This window comes from Zerene cesonia, chromosome 8 (assembly GCF_012273895.1).
Source record: "Zerene cesonia ecotype Mississippi chromosome 8, Zerene_cesonia_1.1, whole genome shotgun sequence".
Classification (NCBI taxonomy): Eukaryota; Metazoa; Arthropoda; class Insecta; order Lepidoptera; family Pieridae; genus Zerene; species Zerene cesonia.
In genome coordinates this window covers 6,010,396-6,035,837 of record NC_052109.1, presented here as the reverse complement: position 1 = coordinate 6,035,837, position 25,442 = coordinate 6,010,396, and the positions used below count along the sequence as shown (strand labels likewise).

Sequence of the window (25,442 nt, the reverse complement as noted above, 5' to 3'; positions counted from 1 at the left end):
AGTTTCATAATTGTTTGAGATTTTGTCAATTCTGTCGATTTTGTTTTGGCTCAAAAGACGGCATGGTGTGCTCCTTGGACTCATAAAAGTGAAAGAATAGAAGAAATTCAGTGACTGAGGTGGGATCATGGGTGACAGAGATCGGGCGTTGTCACGGTATGGCAAAATACGTGGCTAACCCACCACCTCATGCTCGAACTTTGTTTTTAAACATTTCTCATATTAAAAGAATTTAAATGCTATGAAACTTAAAATAAAAAGTTTTTTTTAAGTCTAAGAAGAACTAGTCAATATGAATCGGTACATTAGAGATGGAAAAATTAATGTACAATAATCGATAATTTATGCTTAACGGAAATAGGAGATGCCTTATACAGGATTTTTTTATACAGGCCTTTCGATGCTACAGGATACCAAAGTAATATGACAATTTTCAGTTAAATTAATTATAATTTTTATCATATGAGTGTTCGTTTCTAGTTGAGTATTAATCTTCTCTTTATACTATCTTATTCAATGTTTACAAATTAATAACTTTTTAACTGATTTTAAACGCGATTTATTCATTATATTATTAACCCGACGTTTCGAACAGTTTACAGCGAGCGTGGTCACGGGGAGACTGTGATGTAGTGCGTGTAGACGCGTTTAAAATCCGTTAAAAAGTTTTTAATTTCTAAATGTATAATACTCGCGTAAAATGAAACACAAGAAAATGTTATTCTTTTAGATGACATAAACAAAAACATGTTTTTACATATTTTCAATGGTTTTATTTAAAAAAAGGTTTTTTCACGTCACAGTCGGCTTACATATGACTAATCTGATTCCATAAACAAACTACTTACAGGCTTATCTACTTTACGTAATCTGGTCTAATTTGTTGCTGATACATCAAAAAGTAAGGCAAGAAGCATTCCACGACTATTTTCCCATGAAATTATCCCCAGCGGTCGAGTGATTTTAAAACAATCCTGGTACCTGGAGTTGCCCTCATAATAATATCCTTCTCTCTCTTTCCTTCTATATACTGAGGGTCAGAAAAAGACAGAGTTATGGGAAAGTAAGTGATTTGTAGTTGGACTCCAGGTACCCACAGTTGACCGGTTTTTGCTAAGTATTCTTGTACGTTTTATGTGCGATCACCATTAATATCTTGCTCTAGCCATAATTTAATCTGATGGCATTAAGCCTATCTGCATTCATTAATGCATTTAAATATCTTTATAATGTATGGTAATCGAGGGTTTTATTATTGTGTGAGAATCCCTTATAAAAAGAGAAGTACAAGTATTAAATATGCGTGTTGAATTATTATACATCTTTAAGCGAAACTTGGAAAGGACTGTTGTTTTTTCAATCCATATACGTTAACGATTTTATATGGCAGTCTAGCACGCTTCGACACGAATCGGGCCAGCTAACACCAGGGAAGATACCACATCAGAAGATGGGCGTAAAATAGAACCATATGAATGTCACGGTGTCCGGATAGAGGGGGAACCGGCGACCTGCATTCTATTCCTACCACTTCCCAGGTATTTCCTTTCTAGCTCTCAACAATCCTTTCTTTATCCCTTATCTATAAAACGTAGCTTTCCTGACACTTGCGTAAATAACGAAATGTATGCTTTGAAATAATATTTATTATTTACCAGCTTTTACCCGCGGCTTTACACGCGTTAAATATGGAGTAGTTTAATAGATGTTATTATACATATAAACCTTCTTCTTGAATCACTCTATATATTAAAAAAAAGTTTAAGCATTAAGATTTAAGTATACATACAATAGGGACGGAAAAGCGACTTTGTTTGATACTATGTAGTGATAACAGGGCAGTGAAACAAATCCTTGGGCTATTAGAATATTAAAATAACCCTCTTGTAAGATTAATAAAATGACGATTCAAAATATTAAATAACTGGGTTAAAAAAATAAGATAATTAGTTAAGTACATGCTGCGTAGGGCATTCTAATTTTGAAATGTTGAATTGCAGTTATGTTAATAATATGCGGTTATAGTAAAAAAAATTATTAAACACTATTGTATGTAAATGATGGCAATATTTATATTATTTAAAGGTCATAAACTCGACCTTTTCTTTGTTTTCAAAATGTTCGATTAGATTAACTAGTAGGATTGTTCAGGATCACTAGGTAATTATGTCATTTTATTATATATAGAAAATTTGTTGAGCAACGAAAAAATATATGTACTATAATTTTTAATGTTTACGAAGCAATCTTGTAGGCTATAGAAATAATGCTGTACGCTGTTGAATTTGTTATATATAATTGCTTGCAAATTTCTGATCGCTCGTTTAGAAGCTGAAATATGATTTTTTTTTTTGAAGATGTCCGAAGCGGAGCAAGGGTGACGACTCGCATCCACTGAGCAACGCACTCTTTGACGCTGCTTTTCCCTAACTTAATGTACTATACATATAAAGATAGCAATTGTGTTATACCACTGAGGTAAATTTGTCATTAAATTGAATGAATACAAACAAGTTTATTGCCCACTTCGAAACAAATACTAAACTAAAGAGCCTTCTACGTAAAAACAAATTGGACGATAAATATAAAAGCTCCCTGCAGCGTAGTTGCTCTAAGTTGCCTCCCCGAAAACTGCTAGTTTAGAGGAGGGTTAATGGCCAATAACTCATGGACTTATTGGCATACTTATATTTCCTAATTTTCCGACATTTTACGCAGTCATGGGAATCGAATTCGTATATACTTGGATGGGACATTAACATCGCTTTTTATCGAGTCGCATTCTCAGTATATTCGGTATTTGGGCTGGCGTTTCTTATCTTTCTAAATGTTTTACATTGCGTGTATTTATACTTTAGATTTACAACACAACATATTTATCATAACTGTCATGAACAATATAAATTTTTATGTATATGTTGTCGGTTGAAATGTGAAATAGACCATAACGTATTTTATTCATTCTACTTGGCATATTTTAGGACGTAGACATTATCTTAGACGTTACTATTTTTTTTGTAATATGTACGTAGGTTTTTATGAGTTTAATTTTATTTAATATTAAAAAATTGCTCGGTATACAAAACATGTCTGAAATTTTTTTTAAGCATAAGCATTAATGTAGTAAGCAAAAACAAAGGGACAAAGTGCTTTAAAATAAAAGTTTTGTTAAAATAACATATTTAAGGTACGATATATGTACGATCTGTACGATCGACAACATATTTCCGTATAGATAATATAACGTATCGTAACATCATATGTAACCACAGGGTCAATATTTTAAGTGCAAGAAATAAATTGATTTTCCAGTTATTATGCGCATGTGGATACCATCAGCACTGCTCGAAACGGTGAAGGAAAACATCGTGAGAAAACCGGCATGTCCAATAATCAAAAGTTTGACGATATTTGTCATCTGTCAACCCGCACTTCGCTAGCGTGGTAGATTATGGAGTGAACAGACAGGCAGGGTATCCCAGCAGTGGGAATATGTATGGGCTGATGATGATGATGCTAATTTGGTCGTAAATTTTTTTACGTAAAAGTAGCGATTGACAAATCGCAAAATGGTGTTTTATGAAAAAAAATTAATTAAACAAGTCCTTAATACACATTTCAACTTGTTACAATAAAAATCTAATTATAATTCAATTACGCGGAATTTGAATATTCAAATTTATTTTATAATATATCGGCTGTTCAGCAATTTTGGAACGGGGTCACTGGAACATGGGTAAGTACGTATATGACCCAAAAACTTTGTATGTAAATCTATTGCTGCATGTCTTACCACAGATAATGTAGGACTATTTCAATATTTTATTTTTTCATTTGTAATAATAATAATCTAATATATTCCTAACTAGCGGTCCGCCCCGGCTTCGCCCCTGATACATATATAGCCTATAGCCTTCCTCAATAAATGGGCTATCTAATACTGAAAGAATTTTTCAAATCCGACCAGTAGTTCCTGAGATTAGTGCGTTCAAACAAACAAACAATGTCTTCAGCTTATATTATAGCTATAATATTAGAATAGATGAAGTGTAATATTACATTCATTTTGTTGTTATTCCTATCACCAAAATAAATAAAGAAGTCTTAGCTACTTTTTCAGTTTTATACCCGCCTTTTAAATCCCAGTTTAAGTACATTAGCAAATAGATTTAGTATGCATTTTAAACGGTGCATATGGAATTTCGAATTAAATACAATATGTATGATAAATATACTACTGTATTTAACAAATAATTCATTCAATTGAAACTAAGAAACTATTGTAAATTTAATGTTTATTCAGTTGTTAACGTACTTGTCATTATCCGAAATTAGTACTGCTTTAAGACGTCACGGTGAGCGTGTTATGAATAGGCAGAACAAAAGAAAATATTCTGTTCATAATAAATGATCATTTTTATCCAAGAAAATAAATAAAGAAGTCAAAATGGATTGCAATATAGATATACATTACAAACATTAAAAACGAATAAAGAAACTCCTTTTCCTTATCCTTTCTAGGCCTTTTCATTATATCATCATCAATCCTTTCTTTATCGGATATGCAGACACGTCAGGCCTACAAACAGTCTTACGCCTCTCCCAATGTTCATGGGCGGTGGCAGCGCTTACCATCTGGCAACCCACCAAATGTTTTTCCGACTGCGAAACTAAAAAAAAGTACGCTATGAATAACGAATAACTTATTTTTTTATTAAATTAAAGGGACTTCCTTCCGAGTTATGTCTTTAAATTCACAATAGGTATGCTTAAATCATATAAAATGCTAAGCAATATTTAAACCGACCTAATTACCTAGAAAATTCGCATACATAACAGTCACCTAGTGAATTCGATTAGTAGAACGCGATAGTGACCTAAACTCTTCTGACCTCCATTGTCATAAATGTTGACTTAACACTTTTAAAACATTCAAGGCGACTTTAATTAGCTCATATTCAGATACACCTCGTGTTTAGTTCATTCAAGTAATACTGATAATGCACTTTGTGAATAATGTTTGCATTTATTTGCAATAAATTCTATTGTCTTCAGCAACAATATGGAGGTTTTAACTAGTTCACTTTTTTATCTTCTTATCTTTTCGAAGTCGTACCTTATACGGGTTAAGGCCATTTTCCTGTTGCATTAAAAAGGGATAATATATATTATATATCAAATAAAAATTTAAATAATATATATTATATAAATTTACCTGTAGACTAACCATGGCCGTAGTATGAGATTAACAGATAGAACACGGCAACGAATGACAGACACCCAAATCGACAGAGCCAGTTTCGTTTTAGGATAGATGGTTTTACCATAGACTAGCTGCCCGCCCCGGCTTCGCCCGTGGTACATATATAGCCTTCCTCAATAAATGTGCTATCTAACACTGAAAGAATTTTTCAAATCAGACCAGAAGTTCCTGAGATTAGCGCCTTCAAACAAACAAACTCTTCAGCTTTATAATATTAGTATAGATATATAATATAGAAGGGGGCATGTTTCCTTTTCCTCACCCTTTCCTGTCTTTCCTTCTTTCCATTCGTCAATCCTTTCTCTATCTCTTTGCTCTTTAAAAAGGGTAGCGTATTCGTAAAGGAATATTCATGAGCGGTGGTGATCGCTTACCAGACGAACCTTGTGACATAAAAAAAAAGTTTGAGATGTACTCATAAGCACTGCAATATATTGACAATTAACATAAACAACTCAGTGCAGTACCTAAGCATTTGTTCGTGCGGCCACGTTCAAGGCTTCCTTCTATTTATTATGCCCAGTATGAACATTGTACAAGTACATATGATATTTCAATCTATTATAAAAGACATGGCTAATGTTATTGCAATTTATACTTTAATGAGAGAGAATTCAGGTTGCATTTGCCGTGTAGCTAATATTAAAGGGCTACCAGCTCACATTGACAAGCGAATAATTATTTTAATCTTATCTTCTTCGTCAGTGCTACTCACAGGGTATATGTGCGTGGGAATGTATAAATTATACGCTAGTTGATAATTTCAATGAACGACATGAATAGAGTTTTAACTGATTTGCAGAAAGAGTAGGATGAGTTTCGATTATGGTCTTCAATATTTTCGGCTATTGCGAACCAATAAAAATAGTTCGAAAGGGCAGATTTACTTCGGAGGCTTATTCGGAGGAAGACACAGAAATGTTGGCATATTTATACATATTTAATGTCGTGATTTCATTTTTTCACATTTATTACATTTGACAACACATTTAAAGCAGGAGTTACTGATCTTCAGACTTCTCAAAGAACACTTATCTATATTATGTATATTATGTATAACTGTATATTATATGTACATAATAGAATTATAGTTTGAATGATACTCACGTTTAAACTTATCTAAATCTTGATGATTCTCCTATAAGTTTCTTAGTTAAAAACTTTAGGTATATGGTTTACGAATAATCATTTTATTATTTATTTAATTAAAGAGCTTTATCGCTTAGCAATAACATCGCCCTATTGACGAATAATCATGAAAGGTATTTATATTATACAAATTGAATACCTCTGTATTTGCAAGTTGGTTAAAATTAATTTACACTACGTTGTCTGCATCACGAGACCACTTGTCATAGTTTAAACGCCATCATTAATTTTGATTGACCCATTAATCTCAATCTATCAAGTTAGGAAGCTGTTGTATTGAGAGCTAATATCTGCATTAGAATTGACATTTTCTACCAAAATATATGCAAAGAATTATATATTGGAAAATGGCGTTGTAGATCCATTTAAATTTGCGTCTTTAGTACTAAAATACATACATACAATACACACCAACAAGGTTCAGAATAGAAATAAAATAAATTATCTTTTTTTGTAAGTATGCAAAATTAAATCTAAGAAAGCCTGTAAATGGATAGGGTCCATCGATATAATATTGTAATCATTGAAATAATGCTTCAAATAGGTTGAGATGACTGTTAATCATATCGATAGATGGCGTGTGGTGCTATTTATAAAGCATTTGCATGCATATAAAACAAAGAATTTAATATGAAATATGTCAGAAGAAATCACACAAAAATGAATATAAAATACATTGCAAATACCGCAAATAAAGACGCTTCAAACTGCTCACAAAAATGCAAGTCATTCCGTTTAAAACCAAACCATAATACGGCAATGAATAAGTAAAACCCATAAAAGGATAAATAACACAAATATAATTAATGGCTGGGAATAATGAATACGCCAGAACCACAAGTCAATAACAAGCCTCATAAATTTATACTTGACAAATGGAGCGGTGTGAATATTCGCTTCGTTAATTTTGATTTTCAATCAGCAGGCTTTCTACAGATTCTAAGGTCGTAAGACATCCTTGATGTACGTGTAGTGACCCTAATCCTACGCTCCGTAAAAGAAACAATGGCAGAATAATCAGTTATAATGCTAGAGTCTAGCATGATATAAAATGAGATAATTTTTTTATTACGATGTTTCAATTAAAAATCCACCTAAAGCTAACTGAACTACCTACATATTGAAGCAGCAGTATTGAGAATTTAATTAATTAACAACGAATAACCCTAGGACTAATAAATTCTCTATAGTGATATAATATAACACATTAAGATTTTCAAATATAAATATATTTTTATAAAGACCTTCTCAAGACAAATTTTCTTTGACAAAGTTACTCAGAGACTGACGCTGAACTTTTTAATATACTTTTCACTTATAGACGCCAACATTTCCTCTCAACTAACTTCTTGTATGAAAATCTGCCATTGTTTTTTATATGACATCCATTCCCGATATATTATCTCTGTACATACATTTTACTGAAATAAGACGAGTAAAATGATTTAACAAAAGATTTCTTGCGTACAACTAAACAACCGAGAGTTACAATCCGTGTGAAATATTATAACGATGTAATTTTCCTTCATCTAGATCGAGACATATGAAATATTTTTCAGGAATGCCTTGTGCCAGCGACCCTAATACACACATAGTAAATAACAGGGCTTGTTTATATCACAACATCAACACTTTATTACAACCCACTTCTAAAGAAAAAATACTGTTTAAAGAATTCATATTATTTATTATATTACGGAAGAATGATAAAAATTAATTATAAGAATCGCGGGTCTAGTTATATAATAATGTCTGTAATGTCCCTCAAAAATACCTTTATGACGGATATAAAACTCCCGCAAGGTTTTTTGGAAGTCCTTTTTAAGTAATGGAACAAATATAAATATATTTATTTATATTATAGTAGTAAGTCGTAATGTAACAATCTCAAATAAAAAAAATATTTAAGCGGTTCAGGCATGACAATGTTGTTACACTAAATACAAAGTAACGTATGTCCGTCCGTGTTTGTTTGCTAGCAAATAGACAATGCTTTACTTTGCATTTAAAGTACATATACCGAGTTTGATTAAGAGCAAAACACGGCCTGAGAAAGAAGCATAAGCGTTTGAGATAAAGACATTTAGGATGGAAATATTATTATTAAATTAAATAAAATATTGACCCTGAGATGTCTTCGTCATGGACGGAACATGAATCCTTATCAAATTATTTCGTCATCAAGATAATTTTATGAAGATAAAATTTGTCCTTTAAAGAATGCTATTAACGGTAGGGCTTATGTTTGTTTGTTTATAATAATGAGCGTCTTGCGAAGTTGGCACGTGTCGACTAGCAGATAGTACATTAAATAAATAAGAGTTAAATGCAAAAGACATAAGTAGCTCTATACATAAATAATATAATTGTTTCCATCAATCATATTAATCTAATGAAATGCAATTTAAAAGTTTACTTACGTCACATCGAGCCGATTTAGAAAATCTTATTTTACTATTGTTTCGTACGCCAATTAGCCGGAGCTGTTTCCGTTTGTATCATTTAAGCTTATGTATTCATGTATTCGTATCATATTTTATAGCCATAAATAGTTTGACTTCTTCTCCTTAAGTAAATATTGTTTATGTCATAACGTGCAACTGAGCTGGCGGTTCGCCTAATCGCAAGCGTCACCATCGCCCGTGAGCATTCGCAGGGATTGCCTCTGCAAACGCGATGTGTGTTTTTAAGGGGTAAAATAAGGAAAGAATTGACGACGGTAAAAAAGGAATGGACTGGGAAGGGTGAGAAAAGGAAACGGGCCTCCGGCTCCCCCACTCACTGCACGAAACACAGTAGCATGCTATTATTACCCGCCGGTTTTTGTGGTGGTGTGGTACCTCCCCAGTGTGAGCTGGCCCAATTCGTGCCGAAGCATGCTCTACTCCAACATAAACTCACATTAAAGTATACCAGGCATCTAGATGTAACACGTTTATTTTTTGTTTATATATGGTAAAGGAATGTATACATGCAATACGTCATTATCTTAATAAGTTTTGTATTATGGTTTATTACATTGCCGTATAAGCTTATAACATAACAGCGTGTAAATTATAAACAATTAACTGCATTCCAGACAAACAAATGATGGAATTATTGCGATAGTTATTACCCATATCATTTATTTAATCTAACCGATCTAATGGTGATTGACAAGTTATGTATATATTTTCATAAACCAACTTAGAAGCTGAAGCAAGTAAAAAAAAAAATATATATAGTATAGTGTTTGTTATCTCATAACTTTTAATTGGGTGATTTTTATGATTCTTTTATTATTTGAAAACCTGTCATATGGTCCTATTTAAATTTGGTGTAATGCTAACAATTTGAATGCTAAAAAAACTTCTAGAACGATTTCAAAAATTATTTCACCATTTAAAGCTGCATTTTCACTGAGTGACAGCGAGTGTATATGTAGCACGGGTGAAGCGAGGCGGACCGCTAGTAAAGATTGTTTTTGGGATAATCTTCAATGTTAACAACTATAATGAGGCTGTAACTCAAAGAGCTCGGCTAAAATGATTCCCGTACAGTGTTCAAGCGTTGCAGTCGTCTTAATGTTTTAAACATGATTGCCTCCGGGCGTTGTGACATAAATTGGTCTGGGTTGGGATAATGTTTTATTCCTTTGATTTATTACACTTCTCCATACTTTTTATTATTTGTAGGCAGGAAAGCCATTTGCACGTTCTGTTTTTCTGACCTTACATTTATTACTAAATGTTGAATAATGATTTCATGTCCATGCCTACCTTATTAACTATCAAGGATACAAACTAATTGATTTTAATATGATATTTATATAAAAATTCAACAATATCTAGATATTTACAACCCTAATTCGAAAGTATTATAGTAAATTTCAGATTACATATATTTGGCTGTATTCATGACTTTTTTATCATCGAAATAAATCAAGATTATTCTTTAAAAATTTCCAACTCTTATTACGTTAATGGCAACAAAATGTCAGTGATTAATTGTTTTATCTCGAAGTTATTTAAATTCAACTATAATATAATGTATTTAAGATATTGTTGAGGTGCTATTAGGTTTTTTACTATTGTATAAATTTATTATTTATTATTATTTTTTGCATCTTTTACATTACACTAGAGATAATCGCGATGTTATCTGAGATATTTTAACTGCATATCGATAGTAATTACTTCATTTATAATTAGCCAAGTAACAATTTTATTCTTTTTATAAAAGACACAAAAAGGCTTATTAATCGATTCATATGATTCAGCAACGTAATTTAATACGATTAGCATTAGGGGAGACTGGGATGATTGGGTACAGGGGCAGGTAGACTCAATAACTGATGCCAATTGAGAGGTGAACAGTTTCTGATAGTATTTAATGGAAATCGAATGTAGCTCGAGTTACAAAAGACAAGGTTATGAAATAAAAAAGCAAATATGATATATTTTATATCCTATACACTTTATATTGTTGCTTAATCGTGTACGTTCGGATTGCATAATAAAATTAAATAAAGGCATTGTATTAAGATAACATAATATATAATAACTACTTATCTACTTAGAATGAATGACAAAGTCCATACGTACCTGTACCAATATAACAAGGGTCAGAATCGTTATATTCTGCTCTTATAATACGAAAATTAACACGAGTCACATACAAAACAAAAAAAGAAAAGAACAAAAAATATGAACAACAAATGTACAGAACGAGACAAACAGATATCAATAATATAAATAGAAGCCAGACAGCTCTAAAAGGCGTCGCGATCCCCGCAGTATCTTCGCAGTCTTCCCCGCAATACGTCTGTCAAATATTACCCCGACTCTTAATCAATTACTGACATTGAACTTGGTTCTATAGTTACCAGCGCGTGAACGCGAGTTCAATCACCTTAAGGCGAGTCCAATCTTATTTCGCCGAATATAATGTGCGACGCAATCGGTGTAGTTTTAAAAGTAGCAAAAGCTAGTTCATAGGCGGTAGTCTCTTGAAAAGTAGTCTCATTGTCGCTCTCTTTTCTTGATTGTTACACTGTTTCAATTGCATGCTCATGCCGTAATCCCGAAGGCGGGAAATTAAAATAGTTGTGAATTTTATATAGATTTGCGTGTTGAAAAAAACGCATTCTTTATTACTAACTGTTGTATATGTATATTGAATAGATAAGTTCTTATATAATATTATTTAACTCGACGGTTATATCGCTTTTCAGCGGGAAAGGTAGGCTGGGCTATTTCGTCTTTAAGTTGGGGTCAAAGAACTTATGGTATCTACTACATTCAAGAAAACTTAAAACTGGAAGAAGTACGCCTATAAATACGATCGTATAAGTAAACAAATATATGCATACGAATACTATTGTTGATTTTTCACATGCATTGATTCCAGCAGGTGTGTTCCCACAAGTTTTTTTTTTTGGTCTAAACAGGCCATTGTGTGCCATCGTCAGGAAAAGCGAATAATACAGACATGTCTTTTTATAAATATTCTAGTAGAGAATTTTCAAATGAATAAATCTACTGCATTTCAAAGCCTAATCAGAAGTTTGATGAAATATAGGGTCTTGTTTCAGTATAATAATTCTCCAAAAAAGGTGGTAGATGACCTTAAAGAAGGTAGGCGGGAATGTAACACATAATGTAAAACAGGACCAAATGACAACAATTTTCTATATTTTATTTAAAAGCGTCAAGTCAATCGTTTAGAAACCCACAAGAGTTATCCACAAATCTAGTAGCCGCAGACATATACAGCCGAATTGTGGGCCTCCATCGTTTTTTGGACGCGTCGTTTGAAAATAATTTATCTCAACTGAACACGATATGGACAAATATATGTGTCACGGCGGCCAATAAATTGTAAGGAGGTTGTTAAAGGTATAATAATTAGTCACGAACTGGTGTCATGGAACTCTTCACGTGAATACTTAAGCCGTTTTAGTGCTGATTAGCTTTCTGGCTGCGGCTTCGCTCGCGTGGACTACAAAATTTTGTACTTCGTGGATTTTTGAAGAAGGAAATTTAACGAGTCTAGATGCAGACATGTAAATTTTTTTATGAAGCAAAAAAAAGCTACTCAATTTGTAAAGTCAAATGACACCTCGTTCACTTACACATTTACAAATTAATTTTGATCGAGATGAAAATTATTGGTCTATCACCATATATAAGATTATATCAAATTTTGCACTGTGTTTTTTACTCGATTGACGCACAAACAAACAAAGAAAAATACCAACATTTAACCATTGTATTACGGTCTATAAAAGATCCATATTATGTAGCAATCACTGTTTATAAAAAAGGTATGAAATATTTGATATACAGAAATTGCTTTATTATATATATAGAATTGTTAATTACGTTAACCATTGTATTTTAATTTAAGACTCGATGCCATTGTTAACCTCAAAAATCGTTTAACAAGTTTCATTTTTTATTCAAATTATATTGTAAATGGTCTAAAAAAAAACCTGTTAAGATATTCAGCAAACTGGCTACTACTCGACTTATGCTCATTAATCATGCTGTATATCTTATCTATGCAAAAAAAATTAACAACATTCACGATCACTCAATTGTCCAGTATTAAAGAAGTAATTAAAATATCCAATCGAAGCAAATACCAATAAAGTGCCTCTCAATTCCGATGCAAAATGTTCCAGTCATTGTTCATATTTTGCACGACTGTGAGAGGTAACTGTGGTTTCTTTGAAGTCGCATCGTAGTTAAGAATCAATATCATCGCTTATTATTACATTACTCGCTTAATTGTAGATACCTATTCTGTGTAATTATCTATGACATATTTATGAAAAACTACGAATATAGATACGTGTAAACGAATACGTTAAAATCATGAAATTTACTAAAGGATGTTTCATAATTAACTTTAATTACATTATACCTAAAGCTACATATATTGAGTTGTAATAATTAATATTACAGGATTATTATTTTAATTGGGCATTTCATACAACAAAGCTAACACAAACGTTCTTACATAAAATGAATCCATAGGTAAGTACGTCAATTTAGATCCGCCATAATATTTCATACCAATTATCTTTGCCCAAATAATTCTGTGCCATGTTACGAACAAAGCTGCTTTGCAAGGATCCCCGTGGCGACGAACAATGATACATTTCAAAGAAAATATTTCTGCAATACTTAGCCACGATATTCATAGCACAGGACCAATAAGTCGTGAGTCGGTCTCGTATTTATTATATAGCTGATTATAACAGTAAGTGATTTGATATTAGGTTCTATTATTTAAATTTATTGCCTACTAACACCAACCCGCGGTAACTAACTAATGCTAAAAGGTTTTTATTTTATCTGTTTTATTTCATTAACATCTATTTTACTTCTTGTCTATATCATATCTAGAAAATTATAAATATTATGATGTATTTTAATTAAAGGCATACTAATGTAACTGTAGTAAGGATAGAAGCTGGTGCCTGTCCACACAGGCGAGTTCTTTGAACTCAGCCTAGAACGGGTGCCACTTATCACATTTATTGTAAATGTCTATAATTAAGAAAATCTTGTAATTTGATAAGAAATAAATTTATTATTATTATGTGTATTATTATTATTATTATGTGTATCTCTCCATAATACTCGGGTACCTCCAGAAGGAAAGCACCCGGTCTTTTGGAAGGCTTACGTGGGGACACAGATCCAACACGCAGAGGCCCTTTAGAGAATTTAATGTGTTGTGGGACACCAGCCGCAGCCTGCCCATGACTGCACTATAGAGATACAGCCCTGGGCAATCCGCGGCCGATGTAGGACTATTGCAAAAAAATGGCATGGAAAAAACTGGGCTATGGAAAGGGGGTGTTCGATGGATTGGTAGGTTGGGTCTATGGGAAACTATGGGCGTCTGCCTTTTCAACTTCGAAAAATTGAAAAATAGTGGCAGACGGTGACTTGCCAGTTCGGTCGATGGGCTCCCAAAAAAGTTACCTAAGTAAGTAAGTAGTAAGTAGAGAGGTGCGGCACCGGTTTCACCATCGCGGGCCCGCAGGCCCGGATTGGGTTTCCTCGCTATTACGCCATTAGACACTTCCACCCCCGAGCATATAGCTCTTGCATCTCCACTCTGGACGGCCAATTAAGGCAAGCCAGAGGTGGGGGATCCTGAACCTCATCATTGTTCACTCCGAACTGCCACCGAGACAGTCCGGAGGTGAGGACAGGGACCTCCCCCGGGAGAACTAAGGACCGCGGGGGCGCTACTCCCCGTCACCTCGCCACAAGGTGCCCTGCGGGCTTATTATTATTATTATTAATGCGCTTGCGTTGCCAAAGAAAATTCCCATGCCAAAGATATGATTCAACGGGGAAAGTCGAGATATAATAATCATTTCCACTTTCCAATTTTTTTTTTTATATTATAGTAGGAATCGATTCTATAAGAACTGCTATTTGTTTTTGAATCGAATAAATCAAATGGACAAATTGAAATTATTTACGGAGAATAACTAAAATAATTGCTGCTTTATGCTAGTCAGTAATTTGATCAATTGATTGTACCTTGATTAACCGATTGTAACTGGCCACAACCATTGATTATACCAACTGCAGGTAGGTAATTATCTGTTGTTATTATTAAGCATAAAATAAGTCCTATCCTTCTTATATCATAAATGCGAAAGTATGTGAGGATGGATGTATGTGTATGTGTATGTTTGTTACTCTTTCACGCAAAAATTACTGAATTGATTGCAATGAAATTTGGTACGTAGATAGCTGGACAACTGGAATAACACGGGCAACTTTTTATCCCGATATACCTACGGGATAGGAGGGTGAAACGCGCGCGCAGCGAGTTAAGAATAAAAGAAGTTTTTTTTTTATATATAAACTACACATCTGTATATTTATTTACTGTACTATTTACTATTACACTAAATCGCACTATCATACTAATATTATAAATGTGAAAGTATGTTTCTTTGGATGTTTGTCCCGTCAATCACGCTGAAACTACTCAACGGATTTTGATGAAATTTGGTATACAGACAGGGTATGGGTGAAAAGATACTTTGTATCCCGATTAAATGCTCTCTTAGGATAAACGGGAATCTTGATATATGGGAGGAGCCGGGATGAGCGTATAGTATTAATATAAATCTGAGGAGTTCGTTTGTTTGAACGTATTCGTCTCAGGACCGATTTCAAAAATTCTTTCTCCTTTGAACATGTTCCCGAGTTCCCTGATTGCTATAGTCTATAGACGAGTAGCAGGAACATATATATATATATATGTATATATATATATATATATAGGCTATATATGTACCTACTAAAGTCTTTGTAAAGCTTGTATGAATCACGAATGTCTGAAGCTGGTTTCTGTTAAAATATTATAGTGATGCAATCAGGTATACGGTATGGAAATTGAGGTCGTTAGATGCTTTCGAAGCAGGCAGCTTGTTCCTTCATTGTCACAATGAAAACAAAGTACGGCAGATGGCTTTGAAAATCTTAAAATAGCGCTGTATCAGTACAATTTCTAGTTCATAAGGGTCATATTGTTGTGCTCGAAATCGCATTCAAGTACATGATATTGACATTTAAGTTTTGATAAGCTAGATCGATCGAGTATCCTACTAATATTATAATCCTACTAATATTATAAATGCGAAAGTTTGTAAGGATATGTGTTTGTTTGTTACTCTTTCACGCAAAAACTACCGAACCGATTGCAATGAAATTTGGTACTTAGATAGCTGTACAACTGGAATAACATAGGCAACTTTTTATCCCGATATTCCTGCGGGATACGGACTTACGCGGGTTAAACCGAAGGGCGCAGCTAGTACCTTATAAAGCAAGAATTGTTATTATAAAAACAAAAAACTTCACTTGCTTATTGGTATTACTGCACATAACGGTGTTTCATCATCATCATCATCATCATCATCAGCCCATATATGTTCCCACTGCTGGGACACGATAACGGTGTTTACGATCTTTCATTTGATATCCATATATGCTAGGGAAAAAACTCACCCACTATTTATTTTAGGAATGCAGTTTTGATAACTTATAAAGCCTATGTCGGGTCAAAACAATGGTCATATACATACATATATATACATTTATTCAAACATTTATTACTCAACTGGACTTCGAACAGAAGCGCTCGTCAAGAAAAACATTAATTTGTCGCAGTCGGGTAATTATTGTGACATTGTATTACATCACATAAGAATGAAGTTCGCTCATTGTTTACAATGTAATACACCTTGAGAATGAATCGCAGTACACTTATGGTATGCAGGAAACAATGCAATCAGTCGATAATAATCTCATATATATGAATATATTTCACAGAGTTATAGTTGGCGTTTTGCCTTATAAATTATATATATATAGTGTCAAAGCATTTAAATTGCGACTAGACAAGACGAGATAGTATTAGCCAATCGTTTTACTGTTCCAATGCACATTGATTAGTATTATACAACGAATTTAATAAATGTACTTACATTTGTTTTAGAATTCAAATACTTTTAAACTGATTTATTCATTAATGGCGGAATCGATATAATGAATAAATCTCGTTTGAAATTTGCTAAAAATTTAATTTCTAAAGTTATCCTCGCGTAAAATCAAACACACGAAAATATAAAATATATTTTGCCAAAGGCTGAAATTAAAGAAAAAGATATAATAAAATATAAGAGTAGCTTATGAATACACAAACAAAAATGCAGCAGCGCCATTTTTTTTGTGGATTGATGTTGTTATTTTAACAGGAAGCAGCAGAGAAATGTTAAAAATAATATTAATTTATTCAATAATTTAAGATAGATCTTAATAATTATTGTTAACAAAACACGAAATCACTTTCAAATTAAAAACTTTCTAATCATCATTATTCAAAATTCACGATTCACCCAGTCGGAAGTTGTGGCGAATTCGATTTGAAAGCCTCCCCCTAAAGGTATTGATATAACACACTGGGTTCACTTACATATCTTACAATACGTATTTAAAAGGATTTTCAGTAGTAGTAGTTAGAGTAGTTCCTGTCATAAGAGTGTTCAAATAAACAAGGAAAGAAACGGACTTTTTAGCTTTATATTATAAGGATAGATTTATTTTTAATAAAGCATATACAATAATATCGGACAGGTTTATGAATCATTTCTGGATATTTATTTTGTACTTAGTCTTACTAATCTTATCTACAATTATTTAAACGACACTTATGTGTTATTGTATCACGAAGGCCGACAGGTATACGAGTCACCCACATATTCGTTCAAGTATCATATCAATCCGTGGCAACAAACACTGAACAAAGCATTCAATTTTAATGAAAATAACATTTGCCCTTCTTCATTGTATCACGTTTTTCAAAAACAGCTCTCATTCAAAAATAGAAAGCTCAGAAAGGCTGTTTCGAAGTAACCTCTGTGTCGGTGAATGGGTCACCAGACAACTTATTTCTAAAGGTCTAAATACTAAAGGATTATAAGACTTGATGCTCAGTACAGTTAGCTATACGTGTATTGATTGCCCACATATACCTGCTAAGTTGGCCTGAAAGATATCTGTTAGTTAAATTACCGTATAAAAGCGGTTGCCTTAAATTAAATTCAAACGGTATATTTTACATACATATTCTATAAAATGTAGTAGGAAAATAATATTGAAAATTGATGGACACACCGTGGGTCATATCTACCCACAGACGCTTTAAGCTGCCAAATAATATTGAAGTTTACATATATTCTGATGTCTAGTTTTTAATGTGTTCTATTTATGGGCTATTTAAAGTAATAATTATTCAGACAGACTACTCGTTAATATAAAACATCGCTCAGAAACCAACACATTTGACGCTCTGTCATTTATGTCAAACATAACGCTTTATTACCGCGCGTCAGAGCGCTAACCTGACGCCACGCTATAACGCCGAGTTTTGTTGTACTACGCCACAGACTACGCGGTAATATACCGGTATAATATACGGAATAAGGGTTAAAGAAAGAGGTACAGACTATATTATTAGTATAGATTTATAAACCATTTTAGTACGAGAGTGCTTATGCTATCTGGACCTTTAAGACGAGCTAGGTTATTGAACTTATGACTCAGTTAAGTACTATTTGTTTGCAATTCATCGTATTATTTTTCGATAGTTTCCGATCACAAATTTTCGACAGATTAAGTACAAAATGACAGAAATCTATATCACGAGATTATTATCTATAATACACAACCAATAATTTTCATATTATATTAGAAAAAAAAAATTGGAGGGATATTTAAAGAGAACCTGTCTTTTCCTTTTTGACCCAGTACCAATGTTTGTTATAACAAAAGTGAGAATTAAATAAAAATACCTTTTAATTAAAGAAGTTCGTCGAATAAATTAACATACACGTTCTTCTCGATTGTATTTTAGTATTGCACTCGATTAATTATAACTCAATGGAAGGTAGTTTTCTGCCTCGTTATACACGTAAATACTTGAATTTTTTTCTTGCCGTACCGTATCGATCATTGTTTTTATTTTGACAAAACAATTTATACAAACGAAAACTAAATCGAAGGTTTTCCATAAAATAAACAAATTCAAATACATTAAAACTAATTGATATTTAAATAAACAGTGTGAAAAACTTACATTTTAACTGTGAACACTGATTTGTATGCACTTTTCACAATGACACACCAAACATCGTAATTATTGATGCGCTTAACCACATTACACACAACCGTCACGTACGGCATTCGCCGGGACACTGATTGCAGTGCCTGATTTGTACTTACTTGAGAGTTGAGATTCAGATAGGTACTAGATGAATGAGCAATTAACGATTAATTACTAGCGCAATAATTTGTATCGGTTTGGTTTCTTTCAAGTTGTTCAACGACGAAATAACTATTTAGCTATAAGATTTCATGCTGCGTATGTCAAGGTCTTAACAGAATCCACGTTCGGTTTCGACTTTTAAGGGTGAGGAATTTATATATTTGTAGTTATGTATTTGTAGAAAAAAAATGTCTCTTTGTAATTTCACAATATCAGTTTATTTTTTTTTATATAATAACGGGAAAACGAGCAGGCGCGTCACCGGTCAGCGGTGACTGACGCGGCCCATAAGCATCCGCGCAACCTGGAGAGTTGCGGGTGTGTTGCCGGCCTCTAAGGGACGAGTACGTCTTGACGTGACCCAAGTCACAGTGGTTCGGAAACGCTGAAGGTCATTCCTCAGGAGGAGAGAGAGAAAGTTCCTCCTAAAGCGCACTGTGGATGATCGCCACGTGTCCAGATGCTGACAGTGATATATAAATGCGTTTATGACATATTTCCAAAATAAAAATAATTAAATATTACGTCTGTTTTGGGGGAATATTCAAAACACTTAAACTGATTTTGATGAGACAGAAAAAATAAACATTATATCATCTTTAATTTTTAGTTTTTTTATAGCATTGAAATGCTTTATAAATGAGAAATTTTGAAAGAATAGAAAAAATCCTGCCTAGTGATCAAAAATTTTTTCTATTCTTTCAAAATTTCTCATTATATCATCTTTCTAGCTTTTTACCGCGGCATCGCACGCGTTAAGTTTGGAGTAGTTCAATTGATGTTATTATACATATAAATCTTCCTCTTGAATCACCATATCTATTAAAAAAACAAAATCCCATCAAAATCCTTTGCGTAGTTTGAAAGATTTAAGCATACATAGGGACAGAGAAAGCGACTTTATTTCATACTATGTAGTTATATTGTGTACTTAGTTAATTTTATAAGATTTAACTATTTATTATGTCAAAGTAAAAGTAAAAGTAAACGACATCGAAATCGGTCCATCTAATTGAGAGCTACGATACCACCGATAGAACACACAGACTGACAGACATAGAAGTCGAACTTATAACACCACCCCTTTTGCGTCGGGGGCAAAAATCATTCTATATCCATAGGTATTTAAGCCTTGTAAGGTGGCATGGGGATTCATTTTTTATTGATTTTCGCTTGCCAAAGTATTGGCGTGCAGTATCATCATATGCCATCAAGTACCATCTTTAACCCGTCTATAGATAAGCACTAAATTAAGTGGGTAAAGTTCATTGACCCTTGCGAGATGTACGCGGTAAAATTAGGTAGAAGCTTTATGCAACGAATATTCAATAACCATACTAGTAAGTAGTAAAATTAGTTTTTTATATACAAAGTGTTTTCTCTAGTCAGAAAGAGCTTTTACCGTCAGCAGAGAAGTTAGTAAATAGAATACAATATGTTAACTTCGAAATGTAATATATATACGAGTATATTAACAAAACATATTGTAGTTTGCCTCATTCAACTGTGCACTAATCGCACCTTGAATTGCTTTTCAATAAAATGTATGAACGACTCGTTTATTCACAGTAAAGCATTTGTAGCTTAGCGCCTTAATAAGTGTTCAATTTAACGCTTTCATTTCAAAGATAAGGCAGAATCCAATTTTTCTCGACGAGTAATAAAGGAAATTGCGGGAAACATCGATAGAACCTTCTAGCTTGAGCAAATGATTGCGTTTACCGAAATGACGCCGTTTCTCATTCGATCCATTTTTATGAATATAGCATTTGATCTGCGTTCGGCGGTTTTCACTCGTTCCATTCAATTTTGAAGATTATCTTTTGAAGGCCTTTGTTATGTACTCATTTCGTTGTTTTTTGATCTTACTGCATCTTGATCACTTTTGTAATAAAGATCGTCTACCGCGTTTTTAGAGTACCTACCCGATGGGTACAACGGACATTAGTACTTCGCTGTCTGTCTGGCTGTCTGTCGCCCGGTTATAAGACTGCTGATATTTCCAGAAACGAATTTTTATAACAAGCGTCTGTGTACGGATCCCTTAGTGTCTTGAGTTTGACTTGCACTTGACCGATTTTTAGTATCGATTATTGACTTCTATTTGATGTTTTGTGAGTCAGTATGTTAGAAAGTGAAGCCCCTTGTCCCCTTGGGGTATGGGGCATGCATGGCGCTCTACATCTGTTTCACAACACGATTTTCAAAAACACAAACGGGGATCAAACAAACCGAGACGATTTTATTTGTGAGTCCTTTTCGGGAATCGAAACTTGGTACCCTCGGTCCGACTATCATATTTTAACCATTGTACCGTCAATATGTTAGAGGAGGAGTAGTAGACAATAGGTTCTATCAATTCGAAGTTTATTGTAGATAGAAACTGGAGGGCCAGTACCTGAACCTTTCATTAAGATCACAATTAAGTTTAGATTGTAGCGTTGTTAGCCTCGCTTATTGTATAAGCCACTTGATTTCTCTTCTTTGATAAATGGCTTTTGAGAGAGAATTTTCATTACGTAACAGTTAATAATTTACGCTTTTGACTTTGACTTTATAAGCCTACTAGCTGCGCCCCGCGGTTTCACCCGCGTAAGTCCATATCCCGTAAAAATATCGGGATAAAAAGTTGCTTATATGTTATACCAGTTGTCCAGCTGTCTACGTCAATTCCATTGCAATCGGTTTAGTAGTTTTTGCGTGAAAGAGTAACAAACACGCACACATCCTTACAAACTTTCACATGTATAATATTACTATGATAAGAAGTTGCCTATAGGCAACTTTTTATCCCGACATTCCTACGGGATACGGACTTACGCGGGTGAAACCGCGGGGCGCAGCTAGTATACAATAACTGAGCCGTTGAAAAGGTATTTTTTCTAATAGTTGCATTAAATTGCTCTGTTCTCAATCTAGAATCTTCTCTCTTCTCAATTAATGTTAATTACAATTAATGTAACAAAAAGTATATATATATCTATTCAAATATATGAAATAGTTGAGGAAATGTAAATAGTTGTGGAAATCAAAAGATTAAATCTATAACTCAAATGCTTAGTTTTTTAGTAAAAGATTTCTTTTAAAATCGTCATTTAAATTTACAAACATCTTTGGGTATTTCAAAATGGGATTGATATTTTTTTTAATTTGTTGTGTTAATGCGTCTTATTTTAAAGATATTTTTATAGCAATCGCTTTAAATTCTCTTTAAAGCAACTATGCTTGAGCGGTATTTAATTTTTCCCTTTCTCAGCTTGAGAAATTTATATTCTCAAGAACAATTTTAAAATAACATTACACTTCAGAAAGTTGCATCTCAGCACGAAGTAATTAGAGAGATTTATGACTGACATTAATTTTAATGTTCTAGTGTGTAGTAAGGTAGAAAGAACTCTAATATTATGAGAAGGTCCTTTCCTTTGATTATTTGTTTATTTTAAAATACAATATGCAGTTATGAAGCTTTTGCCCGCCGCTTCGATCGTTTGGTTTTTTACATTTTTAATATAGCGCCATCTATCGGAATTTCTAAATATCGATGTGATTCAAATACGTATCCTATTCCCTTATCATGAAATGGTTCCCTTGCTACAAGAACATACATACAAAATTCTAATGAGAATATTATAAATGTATGATATTTGTTAATATATTATGTAATATTAATCGGATTTTTTACAAAAAACATTAGTATTAAATTTTCAAATCCGAAAAAACAAAATTAAGAAACATTGTAAAATATACTAAAAATAACCAAGAACCAAATTTAACTATTTATCATATCTTTATTCTTGATACAGTTAAAGCGTTAGAAAAGTTACTGAAGAGAGCTGAGACACTTGGCTACATTATAGTGATCATTCTCCGGATTCTTCTAGAACCTCACTACATAATTATCAATAATTTAAATATTCATCCTACCATGAAAGGCGGTCAATTATGCGCTGTATAAGTGAGCAAGATATCAAGAAATCAAGGGAGATTTATTATTAAACGGAAACTAAGTGGTCCTCTAGTTACAGTATCCTGTCTTTATTCATTAGACCTGCCTTGTGTTACATTATGCACGTTTGTTGCTGGGTTGTTGCTCTGAGAACGTAATCTACAATTTGGTCCAGTCTTAATATGTGTATCAAAACATTTACTCCATTGTTTGGAATGGTTGAATGGAATGGTTTGTGGAAAGGTATGTAAAATTCTATTGATTAACTGATAACATTGATATTAATTTTAATACTCGGGTACAGCATGGGTTTTCAACCGTTTGACATGATTCTTTTTGTGTTTGATAGGAAATTTATGGTTCCATTTTCGAATTTTTGGTGTATTACTTCCTCCCACAGGGACGACAGTGACCTTCTTTGTTAAAAAGAATCATTAAGGTTATAATTTATGGTTCCTATGCTTTTTAATGATTATCATCCCGACAGTCGCTTCGCCCGCATATTTAGAGGAAAAAATAGATATTTTTCGTTTCTTTTGTACAACTGTTTCTTCTGTTTTACAAACTGTTTGAATTTGCTTACTAAAATAGCATTGTTTTCATTGTATATTACAGTACTGATGGGTGATTTTGAATTATATAGTTATGTATAGTCATATACATTTATTTAAGTCTTTTAATTGTAAATTATTGTGTTGTATTACTTTTATTATAGGTACATTTAATTGGGTCATAATGCACTAATGAATTGTGATTTTTAAGTACATTCTCACTTCTCTATGGGAAATTATAATTCATTGGTTATATTGAGTCATTAGCTATGTTATCGATAAGGTCTAAATATACCATTATATCAGTAATTATGTTTTGCAAATAAAGTTGTTTCATTCGTTCATTGTTTTTCTGTAGGTATGAACTATAATTAATGTGTTGCAATAATTGCATAAGCGTACAAAAGTATATATGCATTTTTCTCGCTATCTCCCCTAATTTTATTTTTATTCCATTAGCGCATATAAATATATATACATTTTGTTCCGCTATATCTCCTAACATTACTGTTCTTCTATTTAAGATGCAAAATCCTAAAAATGCAGACCTTAAAACCGAAATAACATGTTTGTTTCTCCTTCGCGAAAAACTGTTGATTGGACCTGTATAAAATTAGATACAATGATTATAGTCTGGATTAGACCCACACACAGGAGATCTTAGGTTTTTACACCATGCGAGTGACGCCTCGAAGTCTAGCTAGTTAAACATAAGTCTTTCATATCACTACTGTCATCATTGGACAATGCTCATACGTATACATAATTTGTATTTTGAAAACTTATATTTTAATTTAACAAATAATTGCAGATAAAAATACATAAATCATAGAATATACATAGCATAAAAAACTGACCCAATTTCTTTAACAATAATGTAAATTGAGACGAAATTAAGATGGTTATTGTAAAAAGCAAACATATATAATTAAACACCCATCTTGTAGCAGACCCTTATCGTGCCCTGAATACAGGAAATTTCCTTAAGTTCCTATCTGTTAAGACGAACATATAACGACTTTAATTTGAAACTTGAAACTCATGTTAGAGTTACGAGATAACGTAATTGAAACTATGCATCCCTTACGGTTAATTGCTGTAAGTTTTGGGAATCGGGAAAATTCAATGACTTTTGGCATATTAAATAATTCAACGGTTGCCTGTTAGAGATGGCTTTTAGCCATAAGACCGCCCTTTGCATACTAGTTTTAATTTGTTTTTGTTAAGTTTATCTCTGTTTTATATTTTGTAAGTGTGCAATAAAGAATAAATAAATAAATTTATATGGAAAACAGTTACGGAAAACAATGGACAATAAAATTTTCAGTTACCTTATGTTGTATTATCTTTTTGCTCGTGGGTTCGCCAGAGTCACAGGAATAGGCAGAAATAAACTCCTTTACGCGGGTGTGATATTTAAGTTTATGATAAAAAATAATGCGTTAAATTGTAAACGAATGCAATCGATCAGAATTTTTCAACAACATTTCACGAGTTATATTGTAATGTAACAGTTTTTACAATCTTACAGCAACATGTTTATATTTTGGAATGGTAATTAGAGAGATTTATGGTCTGTGAAAGTCCCCAACTTCTTGAAGAGGTTTCATATACCTTTGCATATTTGAACCTGTTTTATGGGATTATTGTTAGATAGGTTTTACAAACGGTTTAGTTGTCGAGTCTA

General features: G+C 32.9%; 1 protein-coding gene across 2 annotated transcripts in view; it reads right to left on the bottom strand.

Annotated features, from left to right (window-relative positions):
• The window catches only part of LOC119828845, an 83,935-nt gene extending 64,744 nt beyond the window's left edge, over window positions 1–19,191 (bottom strand). For both annotated transcript variants that reach the window (XM_038351130.1, XM_038351132.1), the window contains exon 1: window positions 19,070–19,191. In XM_038351130.1, coding sequence (XP_038207058.1) covers window positions 19,070–19,176 — 107 coding nt within the window. In that variant the 5' untranslated portion in view covers window positions 19,177–19,191. The remainder of the gene's footprint in view (window positions 1–19,069) is intronic.
• Between the last annotated feature and the right edge of the window lie 6,251 nt (window positions 19,192–25,442).